The sequence below is a fragment of the Odocoileus virginianus genome, chromosome 1 (assembly GCF_023699985.2).
Source record: "Odocoileus virginianus isolate 20LAN1187 ecotype Illinois chromosome 1, Ovbor_1.2, whole genome shotgun sequence".
In the NCBI taxonomy this organism is placed as follows: Eukaryota; Metazoa; Chordata; class Mammalia; order Artiodactyla; family Cervidae; genus Odocoileus; species Odocoileus virginianus.
The window spans coordinates 66,963,977-66,985,299 of NC_069674.1; the positions used below are offsets into that span (position 1 = coordinate 66,963,977).

At 36.5% G+C, this 21,323-nt stretch overlaps 1 protein-coding gene across 1 annotated transcript in view; it reads left to right on the forward strand.

Annotated features, from left to right (window-relative positions):
* Window positions 1-21,323, forward strand: part of COG5 (component of oligomeric golgi complex 5) — a 268,380-nt gene that overhangs the window by 147,001 nt on the left and 100,056 nt on the right. Inside the window, 2 exon segments of the mRNA XM_070469136.1 lie at window positions 13,018-13,130; window positions 13,570-13,647. Of these exon segments, the coding sequence (XP_070325237.1) occupies window positions 13,018-13,130; window positions 13,570-13,647 (191 nt within the window).

A 21,323-nucleotide genomic window follows, 5' to 3' on the forward strand; every position in this document is an offset into this window, starting at 1 on the left:
GTTGTCAAGAATGGGGGGGAAAAAATGAAAGCAATTCTTCATTTGCTGTCTGTCTTAATGTATGCTCCCCTTTTTGGAAAGAATGAAGTGTTTTCAAGTCTTATTGTCATCTGTTGAGGAGTGAATACCGTGATTTAGTGTAGAAATCCTAGTATTTATTGTTTTTAAAAGAATAATCACTGTTATTTTTAAAGATACTACATTGTCAGGGTTAATATTAATTGCCTAATCTTGTTGGTTATATTGAGATTATGTACAATGTCATTTTTGTTGGAAATACACATTAAAACCTTCAGGGGTGATAGTGCATCATGTCAATAACTTATTCCCTAATGATGCAAGAAAAAAATGTTTACTATAGTTTCAAATTTTCTGTATGTGTAAGATTGTTTCAAAATTTAAAAAATAACATTATTACAATTACATGGGAAAATATGCTACCCAAGATGTACCTGAAAGTTTGTAATCCACTAAGAAAAAGATAAGTAACTCAGTTGAAAAATAGATAATGAATATGAATAGGCAGATCACAGAAGAACACATCCAATAAACATGAAAAGATGTGTAGCATCTTTTTAGAGGATGTGAACTAATTATTAGAGAAATACAAATGATTCAAGATTCTATTTCTCTGTGAGATTGGCAAAATCTAAGACCAGAACTAAATATCCAATGAGAGCAGAAACTCTTATACTCTGATTGTAGGAGAAGAAAATGTTTCAACCACTTTATTTAGTTTTATTGTACTGATCCTAAGGTTAAAAATGGGTATACCTTACGATCTTATAATTGCGTTTGTAAGAGTATACCCTAAAGAAACTCTGTCACATATGTATAAGAATTTTTATCTTACTGTTATTCATAATAGTTAAACAATGAAAACAGTCTCTCTTTCATTGGAAAATGAATAAGCCAGCTTATTTATTAATTAGACTACTATATAATATTTATGGTAATAAATTTATCAATATAGATAATTCTCAGCAGCCTTATATGAAAAATCAAGTTGCAGATTTGATTATTTGTCTCTTCCAGAATAGAAGTTTTTAATGAAGTCTAGCTTATCAGTTATTTCCTTCATATCATGTCTTTGGTATTGTATCTAGAAGGTCATTGCCATACCCAAGGTCATCTGGGTCTTCTCATATGTTATCTTCTAGGCATGTTACAGTTTTACATTTTTACTTTTAGGTCTGTGATCCATTTTGAGTTAATTTTGGTGAGGTATGTGAGGTCTGTGTCATCTTGTTGTTCAGTCGCTAAGTCATGTCTAGCTGTTTGCGAGCCCATGAACTGCAGCATGCCAGGGTTTTCTGTTCTTCACCAGCTCCCTGAGTTTGCTCAAACTCATGTCCATTGAGTCAGTGATGCCATCTAACCATCTCATCCTCTGTTGCCCTGTTTTCCTCTTGCCCTTAGTCTTTCCCAGCCTCAGGGTCTTTTCCAACGAGTCAGCTCTTTGTATCAGGTGGCCAAAGTATTGGAGTTTCAGCTTCAGCATCAGTCCTTCCAATGAATATTCAGGATTGATTTCCTTTAGGACTGACTGGTTTGATCTCTTTGCTGTCCAAGGGACTCTCAAGAGTCTTCTCCAGCACCACAGTTGAAAGCATCAAATGTTCAGCACTCAGCCTTCTGAGTGAGAGTATGGATCCATACTTAACTACTAGAAAAACCATAGTTTTGACTATATGAACCTTTGTCAGCAAAGTGCTTTTTAATACACTGTCTAGTTTTGTCATAGCTTTTCTTCCAAATGATCCAGTGTCTTTTAATTTCGTGACTGCAGTCACTGTTTGCATTGATTTTGGAGCCCAAGAAAATGAAATCTGACACTGTTGCCACATTTTTCCCATCTATTTGCTGTAAAGTGATAGGACTGGATGCCATGATCTTAGTTTGTGTCTAGTCTGTGCCTGGATCCATTTTTTTGCATGCAGTTATCCTGTTATTCCAACATCATTTGTTGAAGATTCTGCCTTTGCCTAATTTATTGCCTTTGCTTCTTTGTAAGAGGGCATTTGACTGTCTTTATGTGGGTATATTTGTGAACTCACTGTTCTGTTGCATTGATCTATTTGTCTCTTCTTTTGCCAATACCACCTCATTGTGTTGATTACTGAAGCTTTATAGAATGTCTTGAAGTTGGCTAGTCAGTCTTCCAACTTTGTTCTCTTTCTTCAATATTGTGTTAGCTGTTTTGATTCTTTTTCCTCTCTATATAAACTTTAGAATCAGTTTGTTGATATAAGAAAATGTTTTTTCTAGAATTCGGATTTTGATTGCATTGAATCTATAGATCCAATTGGAAAGAACTGACATCTTCACAATATTGATTTTTCAATCTATGAACATGGGATATCTCTCTATATATTTAGTTCCTCTTTGATTTTTATCATCAGAGTTCTCTAGTTTTCCTCATATAGTTTTTGCCCCTATTTTGTTAGGTTTATTCATACCTAGGTATTTCATTTGGAATGGGGAGTAATGTAAATGGTATTTTGTTATCAAATTCAAGTTCCCCTTGTTCATTGTTGGCATATATGAAAACGGTTGACTTATATTTATGAATCTTGTCTTTTACAACCTTGGTATAATAATTGATTAATTCCAGGACTTCTTTGGCCTATTCTTCCTGAGTCTTTCAATCCCAGTTGATTATAGTATAAAATTCTTTTTAAGCATTCTTGGGTTTTAATTGCTAATATTTTGTTGAGTTTTACATCTGTGTTCATTAGGTAGTGGTCTCTAGTTTTATTTTTTTGTAATATCTTTATTGTTTAGAATAACAGTTCACCATCTTGTCATTTCCTACTACTTTTGGAGTGCTTCTTGCCTCAAATTTTGAACCATTCTAGAGCTTATTGTGATTCTCAGTAAAGCCATTCAGACAGTTTCTTGTGGAAACCTTACATTCTTTTCTTTTTTTTTTTTTTTCCATTTATTTTTATTAGTTGGAGGCTAATTACTTTACATCATTACAGTAGTTTTTGTCATACATTGAAATGAATTAGCCATGGATTTACATGTATTCCCCATCCCGGTCCCCCCTCCCACCTCCCTCTCCACCCAATCCCTCTGGGTCTTCCCAGTGCACCAGGCCCGAGCACTTGTCTCATGCACCCAACCTGGGCTGGTGATCTGTTTCACCCTAGATAATATACATGTTTCAATGCTGTTCTCTTGAAACATCCCACCCTCGCCTTCTCCCAGAGTCCACAAGTCTGTTCTATACATCTGAGTCTCTTCTTTCCTCTTTCACCTCATTTTATCTCTCATAGTTTTCCTACCTTGTTGTTGTAGAGTTGCAAAGTCACATCCAGCTCTTTGCCACCTCATGGACTGTAGCTTGCCAGGCTCCTCTGTTCTCCACTATCTGCTGGAGTTTGCTCAGATTTGTGTCCATTGAGTCTGTGATGCTGTTTAACCATCTCATCCTCTTCTGCCTCCTTCTCCTTTTGTCTTCAGTCTTTCCCAGCATCAGGATCTTTTCCAGTGATCGGCTCTTCACATTATGTGGCCAAATTATTGGAGCTTCAGCATTAGTTTTTCCAATTAATACTCAGGATTGATTTCCTTTAGGATTGACTGGTTTGGTCTCCTTGCAGTCTGGGGGACTCTCAAGAGTCTTCTCCAGCCACAATTTGAAAGTGTCAATTCTTCAGCACTCAGCCTTCATGATCCAACTCTCATATCTGTACATGATTGCTGGAGAAACCATAACTTTGACTATACAGACCTTTGTCAGCAAAGTGATGTCTCTGCTTTTTAATATGCTCTCTAGATTTGTCATAGCTTTACTTCCAAGGCGCAAGTGTCTTTTAATTTATTGATTACAGTCACTGTCCACTGTGATTTTGGAGCCCAGGAAAAGAATCTGTTACTGCTTTCACTTTTTCCTCATCTATTTGCCATGAAGTGATGGGATCAGGGCTTTCTTGGTGACTTAGATGGGAAAGAATACACCTGCAATGTAGGAGACCTGGGTTCTATCCCTTGGCTGGGAAAATCCCCTGGAGAGGAGAATGGAAACCCACCCCAGTATTCTTGCCTGGGAAATCCCATGGACAGAGGAGCCTGGTAGGCTACCGTCCATAGGATTGCAAAGAGTCGGATACGACTGAATGACTAACACTTATTGACTTACTGATGGGACCGGATGCCATGATCTTAGTTTTTTTAATGTTGAATCTTAAGCCAGATTTTTCACTCTCCTCTGTCACCCTTATCAAGAGGCTCTTTAGTTCCTCTTCACTTTCTGCCATTAGAGTCATATCATCTGCATATCTGAGGTTGTTGATATTTTTCCTGACAATCTTGATTCCAGTTTGTGATTCGTCCAGCCTGGCACTTTACATAGTGTACTCTGCATGTAAGTTAAATTAGCAGAGTGACAGTATACAGCCTTGTATTATTCCTTCCCCAGTTTTGAACTAATGCATCATTCCATGTCTACTGCTAACTTTGCTTCTTCACCCACATACCGATTTCTCAGGAGACAGGTAAAGTGTCTTCTACTTTCATCCCTTTAAGAATTTTCTGCAGTTTGTTGTGATCCACACAGTCAGCATTTCATAAAGTCAGTGAAGCAGAAGTAGATGTTTTTCTGGAATTCCCTTGGTTTCCTTCTTCATGATCAGCAAATGTTGTCAATTTGATCTCTGGTTCCTCTGCCTCTTCAAAACTCAGCTTGTACATCTGGAAGATTTCGGTTCACATACTGTTGAAGCCTAGCTTGGAGGATTTTGAGCATAATGTTGCTAGCATGTGAAAGGAGGGCAATTGTGTGGTAGTTTGAACATTCATTGGCATTGCTCTTGTTTGGGATTAGAATGAAAACTGACCTTTTCCAGTCCTGTGGCCACTAGTAAGTTTTCCAAATTTGCTGACATACAGAGTACAGTGCTTTAACAGTATCATCTTTTAGAATTTTAAATAGCTCAGTTTCCTTATGCTAGAGGGCTAATTCTTTTTTAAAATTAATTAATTTATATTAACTGGAGGATAATTGCTACATTGTGTTGGTTTTCACCATGTATCACCATGAGTTGGCCGCAGGTATACATCTGCCCCCCGGTCTGAGCCGCTCTCCCGTGTGGCTCCCGACCCTGTGTCTCCAGGTTACCCCAGAGCGCTGGCTTCGGGTGCCCTGCTCATGCGCAATGCTCATACCCTGTAAATGTTACTTTATAACGGTTTCTCCTTCTGCTTTTCTCTCTTCACCAGTCTGCAGCATTGAACATTTTTCTGGCTTCTCTCCTGGCCCATCTATGTCTGTCCATTTTCATTGTAAGCAAAGAATCAGTGGATAGCTTATCTAAATTCTTACAGTTGATTTTAGGAGCAGATTGTTCCTTGCTAATGATCTAGGATATCAGCTATCTGCTTCCTTGTTCATTTTGATTTATCTATAGCATTTGGCATATATGCTTCATAATCTAAAGTTTGAAGTTTTTAATTGATTTTTTTGTATTTTTGAAATTGACATTTTTTTTCTACCGTTTTTTCTTTTTTCCATTGCCCTTTAAGGGGCAAAGGCAAGAAAATGATTTTATTCCATTAACTAGAAGTTACTCAAGTATTGTTTTTTGAGTACCTCTTAGTTTCTTCTATCACATTAATAAAACTTAGTTTAAAACACTTAATTTTGTTTTTTGAGGTTCATAAAGCTAGTGGATAATGGCATTCGTTTTTTGTTTTAGTTATTCTTGCTCCCTTTATGCAACTGTTCTATGTTTAGTTGACTATTTTTTATTATGTTTATTTCTTCAGCAAGATGTATTTAGTGTATGAGGATAAAAGTCCTTAAGAATTAAACTATAAACAAGAAAAATGAAGCCACTCGAACTAATAGAACCAATGACTATGATCTTAGCTTTTTTTGGTGTCTCAGTTCTTCCAAATAATTGCTAGCAGAAAATAATACCTTTTTGTATTTCTGCTCTTACCTATTGTAAGAGTAGTGGGTTGATGCATTCCATAATTCTTTATAATAAAACAAAACTAAACATATTCCAGTAATTTGATTAATATTTTCTAAGGCACTGCATGCCTTTTCCTCACTGTTATAAGTTCATTCTTTATGTAACATCTAAGATAATTGCCTGTTGTTTCAGTATTACCTGTCCAGTTCATTTACACTTTTACATAATATTCTTTGTAGAACACTGCAAATAATTTGAAAAATTAAATAGACCTAGATTTTGAACAGGAGTATTCATATTTTAAACTCCTAAATGTTTCTCTTTGTTACTGTTTTCCACTATTATCAGAGTAAAAAAATAATAACATCTCTTTACTAAAGGAGCATGTAGGTAATTCCCTGGTGGTCTAGTGATTAGGACTTAGAAGTTCCATTGCTAGGGCCTGGGTTCAATCCCTGTTCAGGGAACTAAGATCTCACAAGCCACAGGGCAAGGCAAAGAAGAATAAAAAAAAGGAGCATGTAGTTCTTTCCTAAACTTCAAATTGTTGAGAAACTAGAGTGAAAAACTTACAAACATAACCTCTGGTTTTCTTGATTCTTGCCCTCTGTAAAAGTAGGATAGACTCTCACCATTGATGGGCTCTTGTACTACCTTGTCTTTAAGCTTAGCTTGAATTGAAATGTGTGCTATTCACTTTGAGGTTAAAATCCTCAGTTTATGTTGAGACATTCTAACATGTGCAAAGAGCTGTGCATGTATATCATATCCAGTAACATTCTTAGGCATCAGCCTCAAGAAATTTCACACTGATACATTAATATTATTTTGTATGTAATCCACATTCAGTATTTTTAAGTTATTTTGATAAAATATTCTTAATGGCTGTTTCCCCTCCCAGCTGGAACCAATTAGCCATTATGCTATTCCATTGGTTGTCTTGTTTCTACTCTGCTTTAATAATAAAAAAAAAGCACTATCTTTTTTATCTTTTATGGCATTAACATGTTCAGCAAACCCCACACTCAGAATTTGTCTGTTTGTTTCTTCATTGTTACATTCAAGGTAAAAAACTGGAAAAAAAAAAAAAAACTGGTAAGATGATGTGTATTTTCCATTACATCATATCAGGAAACACCAGAATTATGTCAGTCTGTCTCATTGTTGCTTGTTTGTTATTATAGTGTATGCCAGATTGCTGCTTGTAAAAGTACTCTTTTCTTAGTAATTAGTGAGTAAGTTTGGGTGCACACTTTGCACCATGTGAAATATCCTGTTCCCCATAACATTTTACCCACTGATAATCATTCCCTCATTTCATTATTTTATTAGTTGTTATTTGCAAAATAGTGATTTTTTCCCATAACATTATCATTTCCTTTGCACTTATTAACTGACAGTCTTCTTTAAACAGCAGTTCCCACCCCTTTTAAACATTTGAGTTTTTAACTCTGAACTCAGGGAATATTTTTTTAAATCAATGTTTTAGAAACTATTATCATTGGTATTATTTTGACTCACCAGATACTCTCAGATTTGTTTTGTGGAAGCTTCCTAATCTCCATTGGTTTTTAAGCACTTCTTTGCTCTCTGGCCCATTGTGCTCCAGGTTGACCTTCTATTTTCACTGCTTTGGGTACAGAATCACTTTTTTATTCAATAAGCTTTGTATTCTTTTACTGAGGGTTGTTGCATAGAGATGAGAATTTGAGTCTCAGACATGTTCATTTCTAGTGAGGAGTTGTCTTACCTCTCTCCTTTACTGAGCAGCAGTAGGAAAGACGTCTAATCCCGATTATACACCTGTCTTTGTTCTGTTTATGGAGAGAACCTTCATTTGCACCATCCTAAAATACATCTAGTTTCATTATTGCTATGAAGCAACACAGTTCATTTCAGTTCAGTTACTCAGTTGTGTCCGACTCTTTGCCATCCTGGGAGCTGCAGCACACCAGGCCTCCCTGTCCATCACCAACTCCCGAAGTTTACCCAAACTCATGTACATCAAGTTAGTGATGCCATACAATGATCTCATCCTCTGTTGTCCCCTTCTCCTCCCGCCCTCAATCTTTCCCAGCATCATGATCCTTTCAAATGAGCCAGCTCTTCACATCAGGTGGCCAAAGTATTGGAGTTTCAGCTTCAGCATCAGTCCTTCCAGTGAACACCCAGGACTGATCTCCTTTAGGATGGACGGGTTGGATCTCCTTGCAGTCCAAGGAACTCTCAAGAGTCTTCTCCAACACCACAGTTCAAAAGCATCAATTCTTCAGCGCTCAGCTTTCTTCACAGTCCAGTTCTCACATCCACACATGACTACTGGAAGAACCATAGCCTTGACTAGACAGACCTTTGCTGGCAAAGTAATGTCTCTGCTTTTTAATATGCTGTCTAGGTTGGTCATAACTTTCCTTCCAAGGAGTAAGTGTCTTATAATTTCATGGCTGCAGACACCATCTGCATTGATTTTGGAGTCCAGAAAAATAAAGTCAGCCACTGTTTCCCCATCTATTCCCCATGAAGTGATGGGACCAGATGCCATGATCTTAGTTTTCTGAATGTTGAGCTTTAAGCCAACTTTTTCACTCTCCTCTTTCACTTTCATCAAGAGGCTCTTTAGTTCTTCTTCACTTTCTGTCATAAGGGTGGCATCATCTGCATATCTGAGGTTATTGATATTTCTCCCAGCAGTCTTGATTCCAGCCTGTGTTTCCTCCAGCCCAGCGTTCCTCATGATGTACTCTGCATATAAGTTAAATAAGCAGGGTGACAATATACAGCCTTGATGTGCTCCTTTTCCTACTTGGAACCAGGTGTTGTTCCATGTCGAGTTCTAACTGTTGCTTCCTGACCTGCATACAGGTTTCTCAAGAGGCAGGTCAAGTGGTCTGGTATTCCCATATCTTTCAGAATTTTCCACAGTTTATTGTGATCCACAAAGTCAAAGGCTTTGGCATAGTCAATAAAGCAGATACAGATGTTTTCTGGAACTCTCTTGCTTTTTCGATGATCCAATGGATGTTGGCAATTTGATCTCTGGTTCCTCTGCCTTTTCTAAAAGCAGCTTGAACATCTGGAAGTTCACAGTTCATGTATTGCTGAAGCCTGGCTTGGAGAATTTTGAGCATTACTTTACTAGCGTGTGAGATGAGTGCAATTGTGCAGTACTTTGAGCATTCTTTGGCATTGCCTTTCTGTGGGATTGGAATGAAAACTGACCTTTTCCAGTCTTGTGACCACTGCTGAGTTTTCCAAATTTGCTGGCATATTGAGTGCAGCACTTTCACAGCATCATCTTATAGGATTTGAAATAGCTCAACTGGAATTCCATCACCTCCACTAGCTTTGTTCATAGTGATGCTTCCTGAGGCCTACTTGACTTCACATTCCAGGATGTCTGGTTCTAGGTGAGTGATCACACCATTGTGATTATCTGGGTCATGAAGATCTCTTTTGCACAGTTCTTCTGTGTATTCTTGCCACCTCTTCTTAACATCTTCTGCTTCTGTTAGATCCATACCATTTATGTCCTTTATTGAGCCCTTCTTTGTATGAAATGTTCCCTTCATACCTCTAATTTTCTTGAAGAGATCTCTAGTCTTTCCGATTCTATTGTTTTCCTCTATTTCTTTGCATTGATCGCTGAGGAAGGCTTTCTTATCTCTCCTTGCTATTCTTTGGAGCTCTGCCCAGTTGCGGATATGACTGGTGATAGAAGCAAGGTCTGATGCTGTAAAGAGCAGTATTGCATATAAACCTGGAATGTTAGGTCCATGAATCAAGGCAAATTGGAAGTGGTCAAACAGGAGATGGCAAGAGTAAACGTCAACATTCTAGGAATCAGTGAACTAAGATGCACTGGAATGGGTGACTTTAACTCAGATGACCATTGTAACTACTACTGTGGGCAGGAATCCCTTAGAAGAAATGGAGTAGCCATTTATCGTCAACAGAAGAGTCCGAAATGCAGTACTTGGATACAGTCTCAAAAATGACAGAATAATCTCTGTTTGTTTCCAAGGCAAACCATTTAGTATCACAGTAATCCAAGCCTATGCCCCAACCAGTAATGCTGAAGATGCTGAAGTCGAACGGTTCTATGAAGACCTTCCTATAAGACCATTTAGAACTAACACCCAAAAAAGATGTCCTTTTCATTATAGGGGACTGGAATGCAAAAGTAGGAAGTCAAGAAACACCTGGAGTAACAGGCAAATTTGGCCTTGGAGTACAGAATGAAGCAGGGCAAAGGCTAATAGAGTTTTGCCAAGAGAACCCACTGGTCACAGCAAACACCCTTTTCCAACAATGCAAGAGAAGACTCTATACAGGGAAATCACCAGATGGTCAACACTGAAATCAGATTAATTATATTCTTTGCAGCCAAAGATGGAGAAGCTCTACACAGTCAGCAAAAACAAGACTGGGAGCTGACTGTGGCTCAGATCATGAACTCCTTATTGCCAGATTCAGACTTAAATTGAAGAAAGTGGGGGAAACTGCTGGACCATTCAGGTATGACCTAAATCAAATCCCTTATGATTATACAGTGGAAGTGAGAAATAGATTTAAGGGACCAGATCTGATAAACAGAGTGCCTGATGAATTATGGATGGAGGTTTGTGACATTGTACAGGAGACAGGGATCAAGACTATCCTGAAGAAAAAGAAATGCAAAAAAGCAAAATGACTGTCTGAGGAGGCCTTACAAATATCTGTGAAAAGAAGAGAAGTGAAAAACAAAGGAGAAAAGGGAAGATACAAGCTTCTGAATGCAGAGTTCCAAAGAATAGCAAGGAGAGATAAGAAAGTCTTCCTCATCGATCAGTGAAGCAACACATCTGTTAGGAAAATAGACATGCAACTCTTTTTGCCCCTAAAATGTATCTTATTAAAGTCAGAATGCTGTAATTAAAAATTCCTTGAAATAATTAATTTCCTTTGTATGGTTATCTTACTAATTTGACATTCCATTAGTTTTATGTGTTTCTGTATTTGTTTGTGTTTAGTTTGAGTTTGCCTTTTTCATTCCTGTAAGTTTAAATTCACTTTGAAACATGTTAAATCATTGCATGATTCACAGAGACTCACTGCTTCCGTCTCTATTCTTCTCACCTGGTCCTACTTCCTGCCACTGCGACTGCCCCCTCTAGGAAACCATTTTTATTAATTCCTTTTTTTTGGATGGGGGTGAAGAAATATTTTCTGCATTTGTTAGACATACAGTATATCAATTTATGTGATTTAGTAAGTTATTTCCTTATTATGAAGACAAGATACAAAGAAAAATCTGCATTTTTGAAACTGTAAGTGTTAGTTGTACATCGAACATAACTGAAGTCTGAACAAATACGGAAATATTCCTTCTAAGAACATAATGGCAAGGGCATCTTTCATTCCTACATGACTTCATTAAGGGACTTCTTCCTCATACTAGCAACATACTGAATAGTAGAACTAAACACATACAAATTCAGCAGGTAATAACCTGAAACCAAACTCACTTGATTAATGTGCCATACTTACTGTCCCTGTACCTTGCACTTTTAGGTCAAACACAAATGAAGAACATAGCTCAAGTAAGATAGCTTCTGAGAAGGCTAGAACTGAATCTGCCTGGTGACTTGAATCTGCCTGTGTCCAGGATTGTTTCTTTTTATAAATGTATATATTTTATTGAAGTGTGGTTGACTTACAGTGTTTCAGATGCACAACAAGTTGACTCAGTTATACATATACACATATATTTATTTTTGTGTATGTATATGTATGTATATGTACAAAACAAGCATGCTTCTAAATAACAAGGAACCTGGTATGATGAAGAACTAAACACGAGAGGTGGTTTCCCAAATTTTTGAATGGTAGAAATTCATGGCTCCTGTAGAATATCATGGAATGGAAAATGTTCTCTATCAGTGTTACTGAGTTTTTGTTTCTTTGGCATGACAGAATGGTGAGCTGGGACATATTCAAATGGATTAAAAAAATACGTGATAAGTTTTCACTCACATGTGTTGGAGGCTGATACCACTGCTAGTATCCTTGGTCACATTTTCATGAAGTTATTATATATCTATGGCTTTGGGAACGCAAACTTATATTTAAAACTCTCTCACCCATGATAGTGATCTTCTCACTTGTTTCACTAAAAAATTTTCTGTTCCTCTACACTTTTAAGATTCTGGTTTGTTCAGTGTTTATGTTAAAGCCCAGAAGATCCCAAAAAAGAAAAAAACAGCTATCCAAAATTCTTATTTATTTTATAGCTTTTGTGGCTTTTAAGACCTTCCTTTATTTTGAATAAGTACCATTATATTTCTACTGATTACACTTCAGATCCGCAAGGCTTCAACCCATTTGTGAGTGGAAAACAGTGAGATGACATTATCTGAAATTAAACAGAAAATCAGATATGTCATATCCCTTCATGGGATGTCAGGTAAGAGGAAACAGGAGAAGTTACAGAAAATAGGAGCATAGTCTTAATTTGCAGGGGTTTTAAGATTCCCTTTAAGAGTATTTTGTAATGGAGAGCTATTCTGATTGGGGGAAAAAACTGCTATAAAGAATTATAGAATAAGTCAACTATATTCAAATTAAAAATATTTATAGAATGTTACATTTATCAGATAATTCATAGAGTCAAGATTAATACTTTCATTTAACAAATGAGATATCTAAGCTGCAGTGTCTTGTTGTTTTTGTGGAGAGTGTTAGTGAATGCGTACTCAGTCGTGTCTGACTCTTGGCGACCCCTTGAACTGTAACCCGCCAGGCTCATCTGTCACACGGTTTCCCAAGCAAGAATACTGAAGTGGGTGCCATTTCCTTCTTCAGGGAATTCTTGTTTTGTGTATTATCTTTGTTAGGTGTGTGTGTGGGGTGTGTCTATGTGTGTGCACGTATGTGTGATTTTATTTCTTTTCTTAAACACAAAAGGTTAAGATTCTTTTTTATATCACTCATGATAAATTATTGTTTCTTCATAAAGACTTTTCATTTGTTAGCATATATGTGCTTTTCATAATAACATACATTTTGTTAACTTTGAAACATTTTATTTTGCTTGTTTTTTTGTCTCTCATAACAGGGGGACCTGGACGATCTACCATGCCAACCCCAGGGAACACTGCAGCTTTTCGTGCTTCCCTCTGGACCAACATGGAGAAACTTGTGGATCATATTTTTACTGTCTGTGGTCAGGTAAGTATTTGAGAGAGTGAAAAATAGCATGAACTATGAGTTAGCGTGCTGTGTGCTTAGTTGTGTCTGACTGTCTGCAACCCTTTGGATTATAGTGCAGTAGGCTCCTCTGTCCATAGGAGTTTTCGTTGCCATTTCCTCCTTCAGGGACCTTCCTGACCCAGGGGTTGAACCTGCGTCTCCTGTCTCCTGCACTGCAGGCAGAACCTACCTGCTGAGCTGTGGGTTAATTCTTAGTTATTCAAAGTTGTGTGATCTTGGGCAGCTTTCTTAAAATCTCTGAAAGGTCAAAATACCTCCTTAACTAATTAGAATGTATGTAAGGGCTCTAGCAAAATGCCTTTTCCCTTCCCTTACTGTTTCTAGTACCTGTACTCTATGCTTGTTGCATTTGAAAATACTGAATTATGTATGTTTTCCCTCTTTTCCTTCCTTTTAGGTGCAACATCTACAAAAAATATTAGCCAAGAAGAGGGATCCTGTTTCTCACATTTGTTTCATTGAAGAAATAGTTAAGGTATGTCTAAATGAAAGTATTTTTGTCTCTTTATTAAGGAATACTGGAAGATAATGAGCCAGTATTATTTGTATTCCTGTCTTACAGAGAGACTGCACATCAGATAGCTAAAAGAAAATGTATTTGATAGCCACAGATTTTCTTTGCATGTTTGTTTATTGAGTGGATGCTAAATGATACTATTTATAGACTAATTTCTGAACTGCATATAGTAATTTCCCATTTTCTGTCATACAAATTATGTGAAATAGATCATCAATTCAAGTATAATGCATGAAACAGGGCACTCAAAGCTGGTGCACTGGGACAACCAGAGGGATGGGATGGGGAGGGAGGTGGGAGGGGGGTTCTGGATGGGGGCACATGTACACACGTGGCTGATTTTATGTCAATGTATGGCAAAAAACACCACAATATTGTAAAATAATTAGCCTCCAATTAAATTAATTAATTAATTAAAAAGTTTTCAAAGTCCTGATAGAGACTAAGATGAAAATTTTTGGTGTATGAGAGATTTAATTAGAGGTTATTAAACTGTCATATAATGCCTTCCCTGAAAATGGTATGATCCATTCAGTTGTTAGTTTTTCCTATAAAGCACATTAATGTATTATATTTTCATATTGTAAAGTTTCCTCTGTCAGTTATCAATCTCCTGGCCTCATAGACATCAGTTGTAACAAATGCACCACACCAATGCAGGATGCATAAGGCATTATGCAAATATGTAATTTCCTGTCTCCACCATTATTGTTCATTACTGTTGGTCATTGTTCAGTTGCTAAGTCATCTCTGACTCTTTGCAACCCCATGAACTGCAACACGCCAGGCTTCCCTGTTCTTCACTATCTCCCTGAGTTTGCTCAAACTCATGTTCATTGAGTCAGTGATGCCATCCAACCATCTCACTCTCTGTTGCCTTCTTTTCCTCTTGCCTTCAATCTTTCCCAGCATCAGGGTCTTTTCCAGTGAGTCAGGTCTTCGTATCAAGTGGCCAAATTATTGGAGCTTCAGCTTCAGCATTAGTTCTTCCAATGAATATTCAGGATTGATTTCCTTTAGGATTGACTGGTTTGATCTCTTTGCTGTCCAAGGGACTCTCAAGAGTCTTCTCCAGCACCACAGTTGAAAGCATCAATTCTTTGGTGCTCAGCCTTCTTTATGGTTCAACTCTCCCCTCTGTACATGATTACTGCAAACCATAGCTTTGAATACAGACCTTTATTGGATAAGTGATGTCTCTGCTTTTGAATATGCTGTCTAGGTTTGTCACAGCTTTTCTTCCAAGGAGCAAGCATCATTTTAAAAAATATTTTTTTTTATTTTTTTACTTTTGGCTGTGCTAGGTCTTTATTGCTGCACAGGCTTTCCTCTAGTTGTGGCAAGCGGGGGCTACTCTCCTGTGGTGCAGTGAGCTGCTCATTGCAGTGGCTCCTCTTGTGGAGCACGGGTTCTAGGTACATGGGCTTCAGTTGTTGAAGCTCCCATACTCTAGAGCACAAGCTTAGTAGTTGTGGCACAAGTCCAACTGCATGTGAGATCTTCCCGGATCAGGGATCGAACCTGTATCTCCTGCTTTGGCAGGCACATTCTTTACCACTATCAGGGAAGCCCAGCAAACATCCTTTAATTTCATGACTGCCATCACCATCCACAGTGATTTTGGAACCCAAGAAAAAAAAATCTGTCAGTGTTTCCACTTTTTCCCCATCTATTTTGCCATGAAGTGATGGGACCAGATGCCGTGATCTTTGTTTTTTTAATGTTGAGTTTTTTTTTCATTTATTTTTATTAGTTGGAGGCTAATTACTTTACAGTATTGTAGTGGTTTTTGTCATACATTGACATGAATCAGCCATGGATTTACATGTATTCCCCATCCCGATCCCCCCTCCCACCTCCCCCTCCACCCGAATGTTGAGTTTTAAGCCACCTTTTTCACTCTTCTCTTTCACCTTCATCAAGAGTCTCTTTAGTTCCTCTTTGCTTTCTGCCATTAAAGTGGTGTCATCTGCATATATGAGGTTGTTGATATTTCTTCCTGCAGTCTTGATTCCAGCTTGTGAGTCATCCAGCCTGGCATTTCACACAGTGTACTCTGCATATACATTAAATAAGCAGGGTGACAGTATACAGCCTTGATATATACCTTCCCCAGTTTTGAACCAATCCATTGTTCCATGTCCAGTTCTAACTGGTGCTTCTTGTCCTGCATATATGTTTCTCAAGAGACAGGTAAGGTGGTCTGGTATTCCCATTTCTTTAAGAATCTCCCACAGCTTGTTGTGATCCACATAGTGAAAGGCTTTAGTGTAGTCAATGAAGCAGAAGTAGATGTTTTTTGCTTTTTTTATGATCTAGTGGGTATATAGTATCATACAGAAAAGGTACACTTAAAAATACTCAGTGCTGCAACTTTGAATCCTTTCCACACTTCTCTCTTAACCCCTGGCAACCACTGATTTTTTTTCTGTCTTTAGAGTTTTATCTTTTATAGAATATCATATAATTGGAATCATACAGTAGGTTGCCTTTTCATACTGGTTTCTGTTAGTAATATGTACTTAAGGTTTCTTCATGTCTTTGTTGCTTGATTGCTCATTTCTTTTAGTCACTGAATAATATTTTACTTTGTACATAGACCTAGTTTATTTACCCATTCACCTACTGAAGGACGTGTTGTTGCTTCCATTTTTTTTGACAATTATGATTTAAATTGTTATAAACCTTCATGTGCAGATTTTTGTGTGCATATAAACTTTCAGCTGATTTGAGTAAATACCAAAGCACATGATTGCTGTATATTATAGTATTTTTAGCTTTGTAAGAAACCGCCAAACTGTCCGTCATTGTGGCTGTATTATTTTACATACCTATTAGCAAAGAAACAAAGTTCTTATTGCTCCACATCTTCATCAGCATTTGATACTGTCAGTGTTTTGGATTTTAGCTATTTTAGTAGGTGTGTAGTGGTATGTCATTGATTTATTTTTTATTTCCTATGAATTTTAATAAGATTATCTTTATAGGAAAAACTTGATTAGTTAAGTTTCTAAGACTTTATATGAAGAAAAATGAACTGCCTTGCCATGTTCATTATTTAAATTTTATCTCTTATAGTCAATACAAGTGGTTAAAAAAATCTTAAAATTTTCTAAAATAATTTTTATTGGATTAAGTATAGTTTTTTTTTTAATCATTTGAGTAGCCAGATATTTAATTTAAAGGTTACATTTCTGAACTTCTAGTCAAATAATGTTAAAGCCAGGATAATACAGTGGTTAAGAACTGGGTCCTTGGACTTTAGTATCAGACAGAACTAAGATTTCCTTTGTTGATTATGCAACTTTCGGTAGGTCTTACAGTGTTTCAGAATGTCAGATATCAAATGAGGGTGATAATATTACCCATTGAGCTGAGGTTTTCTGAGGGAAAATTAGATAATGTAGACTTAATTCAGAGATTGGCTCAATAATTTGTTATCCTGATTATTATTTCAGTCTTTTTTAAACTTTAAAAGTTAAATTATTTAGGGGTTAGACATTTCCTAATGTGCATGGTAACAAAGAACTCTAGTGTGCAAGAAAGTCAGTTTTTTTTTTTTAACAGTTCTGATAACATGATATGTAAGTATATTAGTTTATGCTGAGTGTCAGAAATTTAAGAAACATTGCTTCCTTGAATAAGACAATAGCAAGGATTCACTATAAATGTGTCATGATTACATGCCTCACTTTACTAAAGAATCACGAGTTTATGATCTAACATTTGGTAATTCTATAGTTGTAGAAAGAGTGATGATGATTTTCCTTCATTCAGTTCTGTGAGATTTTGTGAGAATTATTAAATTGTTTATATTTTATTAGGCAAAAAAAAAGGGGGGGGTTACTTTTAAAACTTTTAGTTTTGAAGGTAATATTGCCAAATGTGCTTTGTTGTTTGCTATGCTATCTGATTTCAGTTGATAGACCTGTACATAGTTTCTGGTATGCTTTATTAGTTCAGAACGTTTTGCAGTAAATGTTCATCATGCTATAAATAATACATTATAGTGTCAAAAAGGGCATAAACATATTGAGTATAAAATAAAATTGGGCCAATTATATCAGGTATAATGAATCTTAAGAATATATAGTTAATGTAGAGCCTTTTGAATACTTTTCCTTAATTAAAATAACTAATTCTGCTTCTGCTTAATTTAATGAATGTTCTGGTTAACTTGTAAAATTAGCCTGTTAATTTCAGTTCATTCTATAAATTTGAAAAGACATTTATACTTAACAGTTGTATTAATTATTTGTGTGACTTAATTGTAGAAAATACTTCTTTCCTCTTATTTTTATTTCCAAAGGTTAGTTGAATGGATATATCTTTTCAGTTCAAGTAAGACTTCTAGACTGTTGATTAGACATCAAAAATCCAATTTTGGCAACTTTTTAAAAACTTTTAAAGTTAAAAAGTTCTAGTATCACTATATACTCATCAATATTATATGTAGCACTTTGTTTGAAAGTGAGTGTACCAAGATATTGACAAATTATTCAGGATCCAAACAGTAGCAAACAGGTTGCAGATTCTTATCTGCAGTATTAAGCCAGTTTAGCTGTATGTGGGGGTGTAGGTATGATACCTTCATTTTCTAAGCCAGCATTTTTTTTTTTTTAATCATTGAACAGAATCTTGTAATCATGTGTGTAGGATGCATTAGGCTATATTTGGAATGTATTCAGCATTTTTAGCAGCTGTAGTACTAACAAGGATTTTAACTATGAAAAAGAATGTTCTCTTTTGCCCTTTTTAATGTATTAAATGATTTGATAATAGCATTTAAGGCTCAAAAAAATTTTAGGACACCCAAATATGAAATATTTTACAGAGAAAAATGAGCAAAATGTTTAACTCATTTATCATTGGCATCCCAATTTGATTTAATAAAACAGGTGGCAGTAAGCCAATTTACGTGTCTAAGTCATTTATTATCAATAAATACTCTTATCTGTAAAGGTTTAGAAGATTTTTGCTTTACTAGCTTGAGGATGAGTTATTTTTTATTTATTTATTTTTTCATGATATAAGTACATTTTGTTTTATTTTTTTGACTTTTTAAAACATTTATTTTAATTGGAGGCTAATTACTTTACAATATTGTGGTGGTTTTAGCCATACATTCACATGAATCAGCCATGGGTGTACATGTGTTCCCCATCTTGACCTTTCCTCCCACCTCCCTCCCCATCCCATCCCTTCGGGTCATCTCAGTGCACCAGCCCTGAACACCCTGTCTCATGCATTGAACCTGGACTGGCGATCTGTTTTACATATGATAATATACATATTTCAGTGCTATTCTCTCAAATCATTCTACCCTCGCCTTCTCCCACAGAGTCCAGAAGTCTGTTCTTTGCATCTGCATCTCTTTTGCTGTCTTGCATATAGGGTCGTCGTTACCATCTTTTAAATTCCATATATATGTGTTAATATACTGTATTGGTGTTTTTCTTTCTGAATTACTTCACTCTGTATAGTAGGCTCCAGTTTCATCCACCTCATTAGAACTGATTCGAATGTATTCTTTTTAATGGCTGAGTAATATTCCATTGTGTACATGTACCACAGCTTTCTTATCCATTCATCTGCCAATGGACCTCTGGGTTGCTTCAATGGAGGACAAGTTATTTTTAAGAGCCCTCTCCCTGCTAAAACAAATTTTAGGTGTTAGAAAAGCATAACGTTTAATGCACTTTTGGCCCTGCCAAAAGTAAGAGAATCTCTGAGGGGCATATGCATATACAGATACACATAAGCAGATAAAGTAGTTGAAACTGTAGTGGAGATGTGTGAACTCTAAGTCATTGCAAATGCTGAAGTTGCTCTGCAGTTAAATGTTCATGTCAATGATGGGGTCAGTCCACTAAGCTCTGGGTCTCTAGCATGGTGGGAGAATGAACCTTGCATTAAAGCTCCTGAGATCTTGAGACATGTGACTGTGGTTGTCATGTTCCTTGGTTGGTAACAGTACCTACTCTCACATAAAGCAAGTGCAGATCCTCTATAGAGGAAAGCATTTCTAGTTTTAGCTGTCAGAATTCTCCACATGTTAAGGTCATCCAACTATGAGCTCATAGTTGATAATCACCAGTCATATAAATAGACTAGAATCTGTGATTGAGAGTTAGCAGGAAAAATAAACACAATGCAAAACAGGTTTTAGACTCCTAAAGAACTTCTCAAGGATGCTATGGACTTCAGATGTTAGAATTAATTGATAAAGAATCTAGAATACCTGCATAGGTTTTAGAAGTAAAGATGGAATAAAAAAATGAGAAGTGGCCATTAAGAAATGATCAGGTAGGAGGACAAGTATTCTTTGAGCTCTCACTGCTTCTGCTTAACATTTTCTTAACTAGTGCAGTGATAAAGAAAAAGAAATAAAAACAGTTTGGAAGTGAAAAGTTGAAATGGTCTTTGTCATTTAAGTACATATCTAAAAGTTGAAAGACCTAAACATACCATGTGTTGGTGAGGATATGGAGCAATTGTAACTCTCATATACTGCTGAAGGAAAATGTAAAATTGTATAACTACTTCAGAAAACAGTTTGTCTTTTCCTTAAAAAGTTAAACATACATGTATTATATGACTTAGCAATATGCCCCTAGTTATTAATCCAAGAGAAATGAAAGAATATATCCAAAGACTTGTAGGTAAATGTCCATAGAGCTGTCTTCTCCCTGTGTCTTTACATCATTTTCCTTCTGTATGTGTCTGTGTTTCAGATTTCCTCTTCTTATAAGGACACCCTAATGACTCTGTTTTAACTTAATTACTTCTTTAAAGACCCAATCTCCAAATATAGTTTTTCATGTATGGGTGGTTTCAGTTAGGACTTCAGCATATGAATTTTGTCAAGACTAAGTAGCCTACAGCAATAATTTACATTGATGCCAGTGAAAATGGAGACAGTTGCATTGATTTGAGAATTATTCAGGAGATAATACTGACACATCTTAGTCATAGATTCGAAGTGGTGAGATAGAGAAGGAGGAAGATACGTTCGGTATTCAGGTGCTCATGGCACATTCAAGGGAATATTCAGTTAGACAATTTTAACGTATGAGTCTGGAGCTCAGAAGAGGCATCCACTGGAGACATAAGTTTGGGAGATGTCCCTGCTTATTTAACTTATATGCAGAGTTACATCATGAGAAATGGTGGGCTGGATGAAGCACAAGTTCGAATCAAGATTGCTGGGAAAACTATCAATAACCTCAGATATGCAGATGATGCCACCCTTATGGAAGAAAGTCGAAGAAGAACTAAAGAGCTTCTTGATGAGAGTGAAAGAGGAGAGTGAAAATGTTGGCTTAAAACTCAACATTCAGAAAAGTAAGATCATGGCATCTGGTCCCATCACTTCATGGCAAATAGATGGAGAAACAATGGAAACAGTGGCTGACTTTATTTTTTTGGGCTCCAAAATCACTGCAGGTGGTGACTGCAGCCATGAAATTAAAAGATGCTTACTCCTTGGAAGAAAACCTAGACCAGCCTAGACCAACTTAGACAGCATGTTATAAAGCAAAGACATTACTTTGCCAACAAAGTTCCATCTAGTCAAAGCTATTTTTCTTCCAGTAGTCATGTATGGATGTGAGAGTTAGGCTATAAAGAAAGCT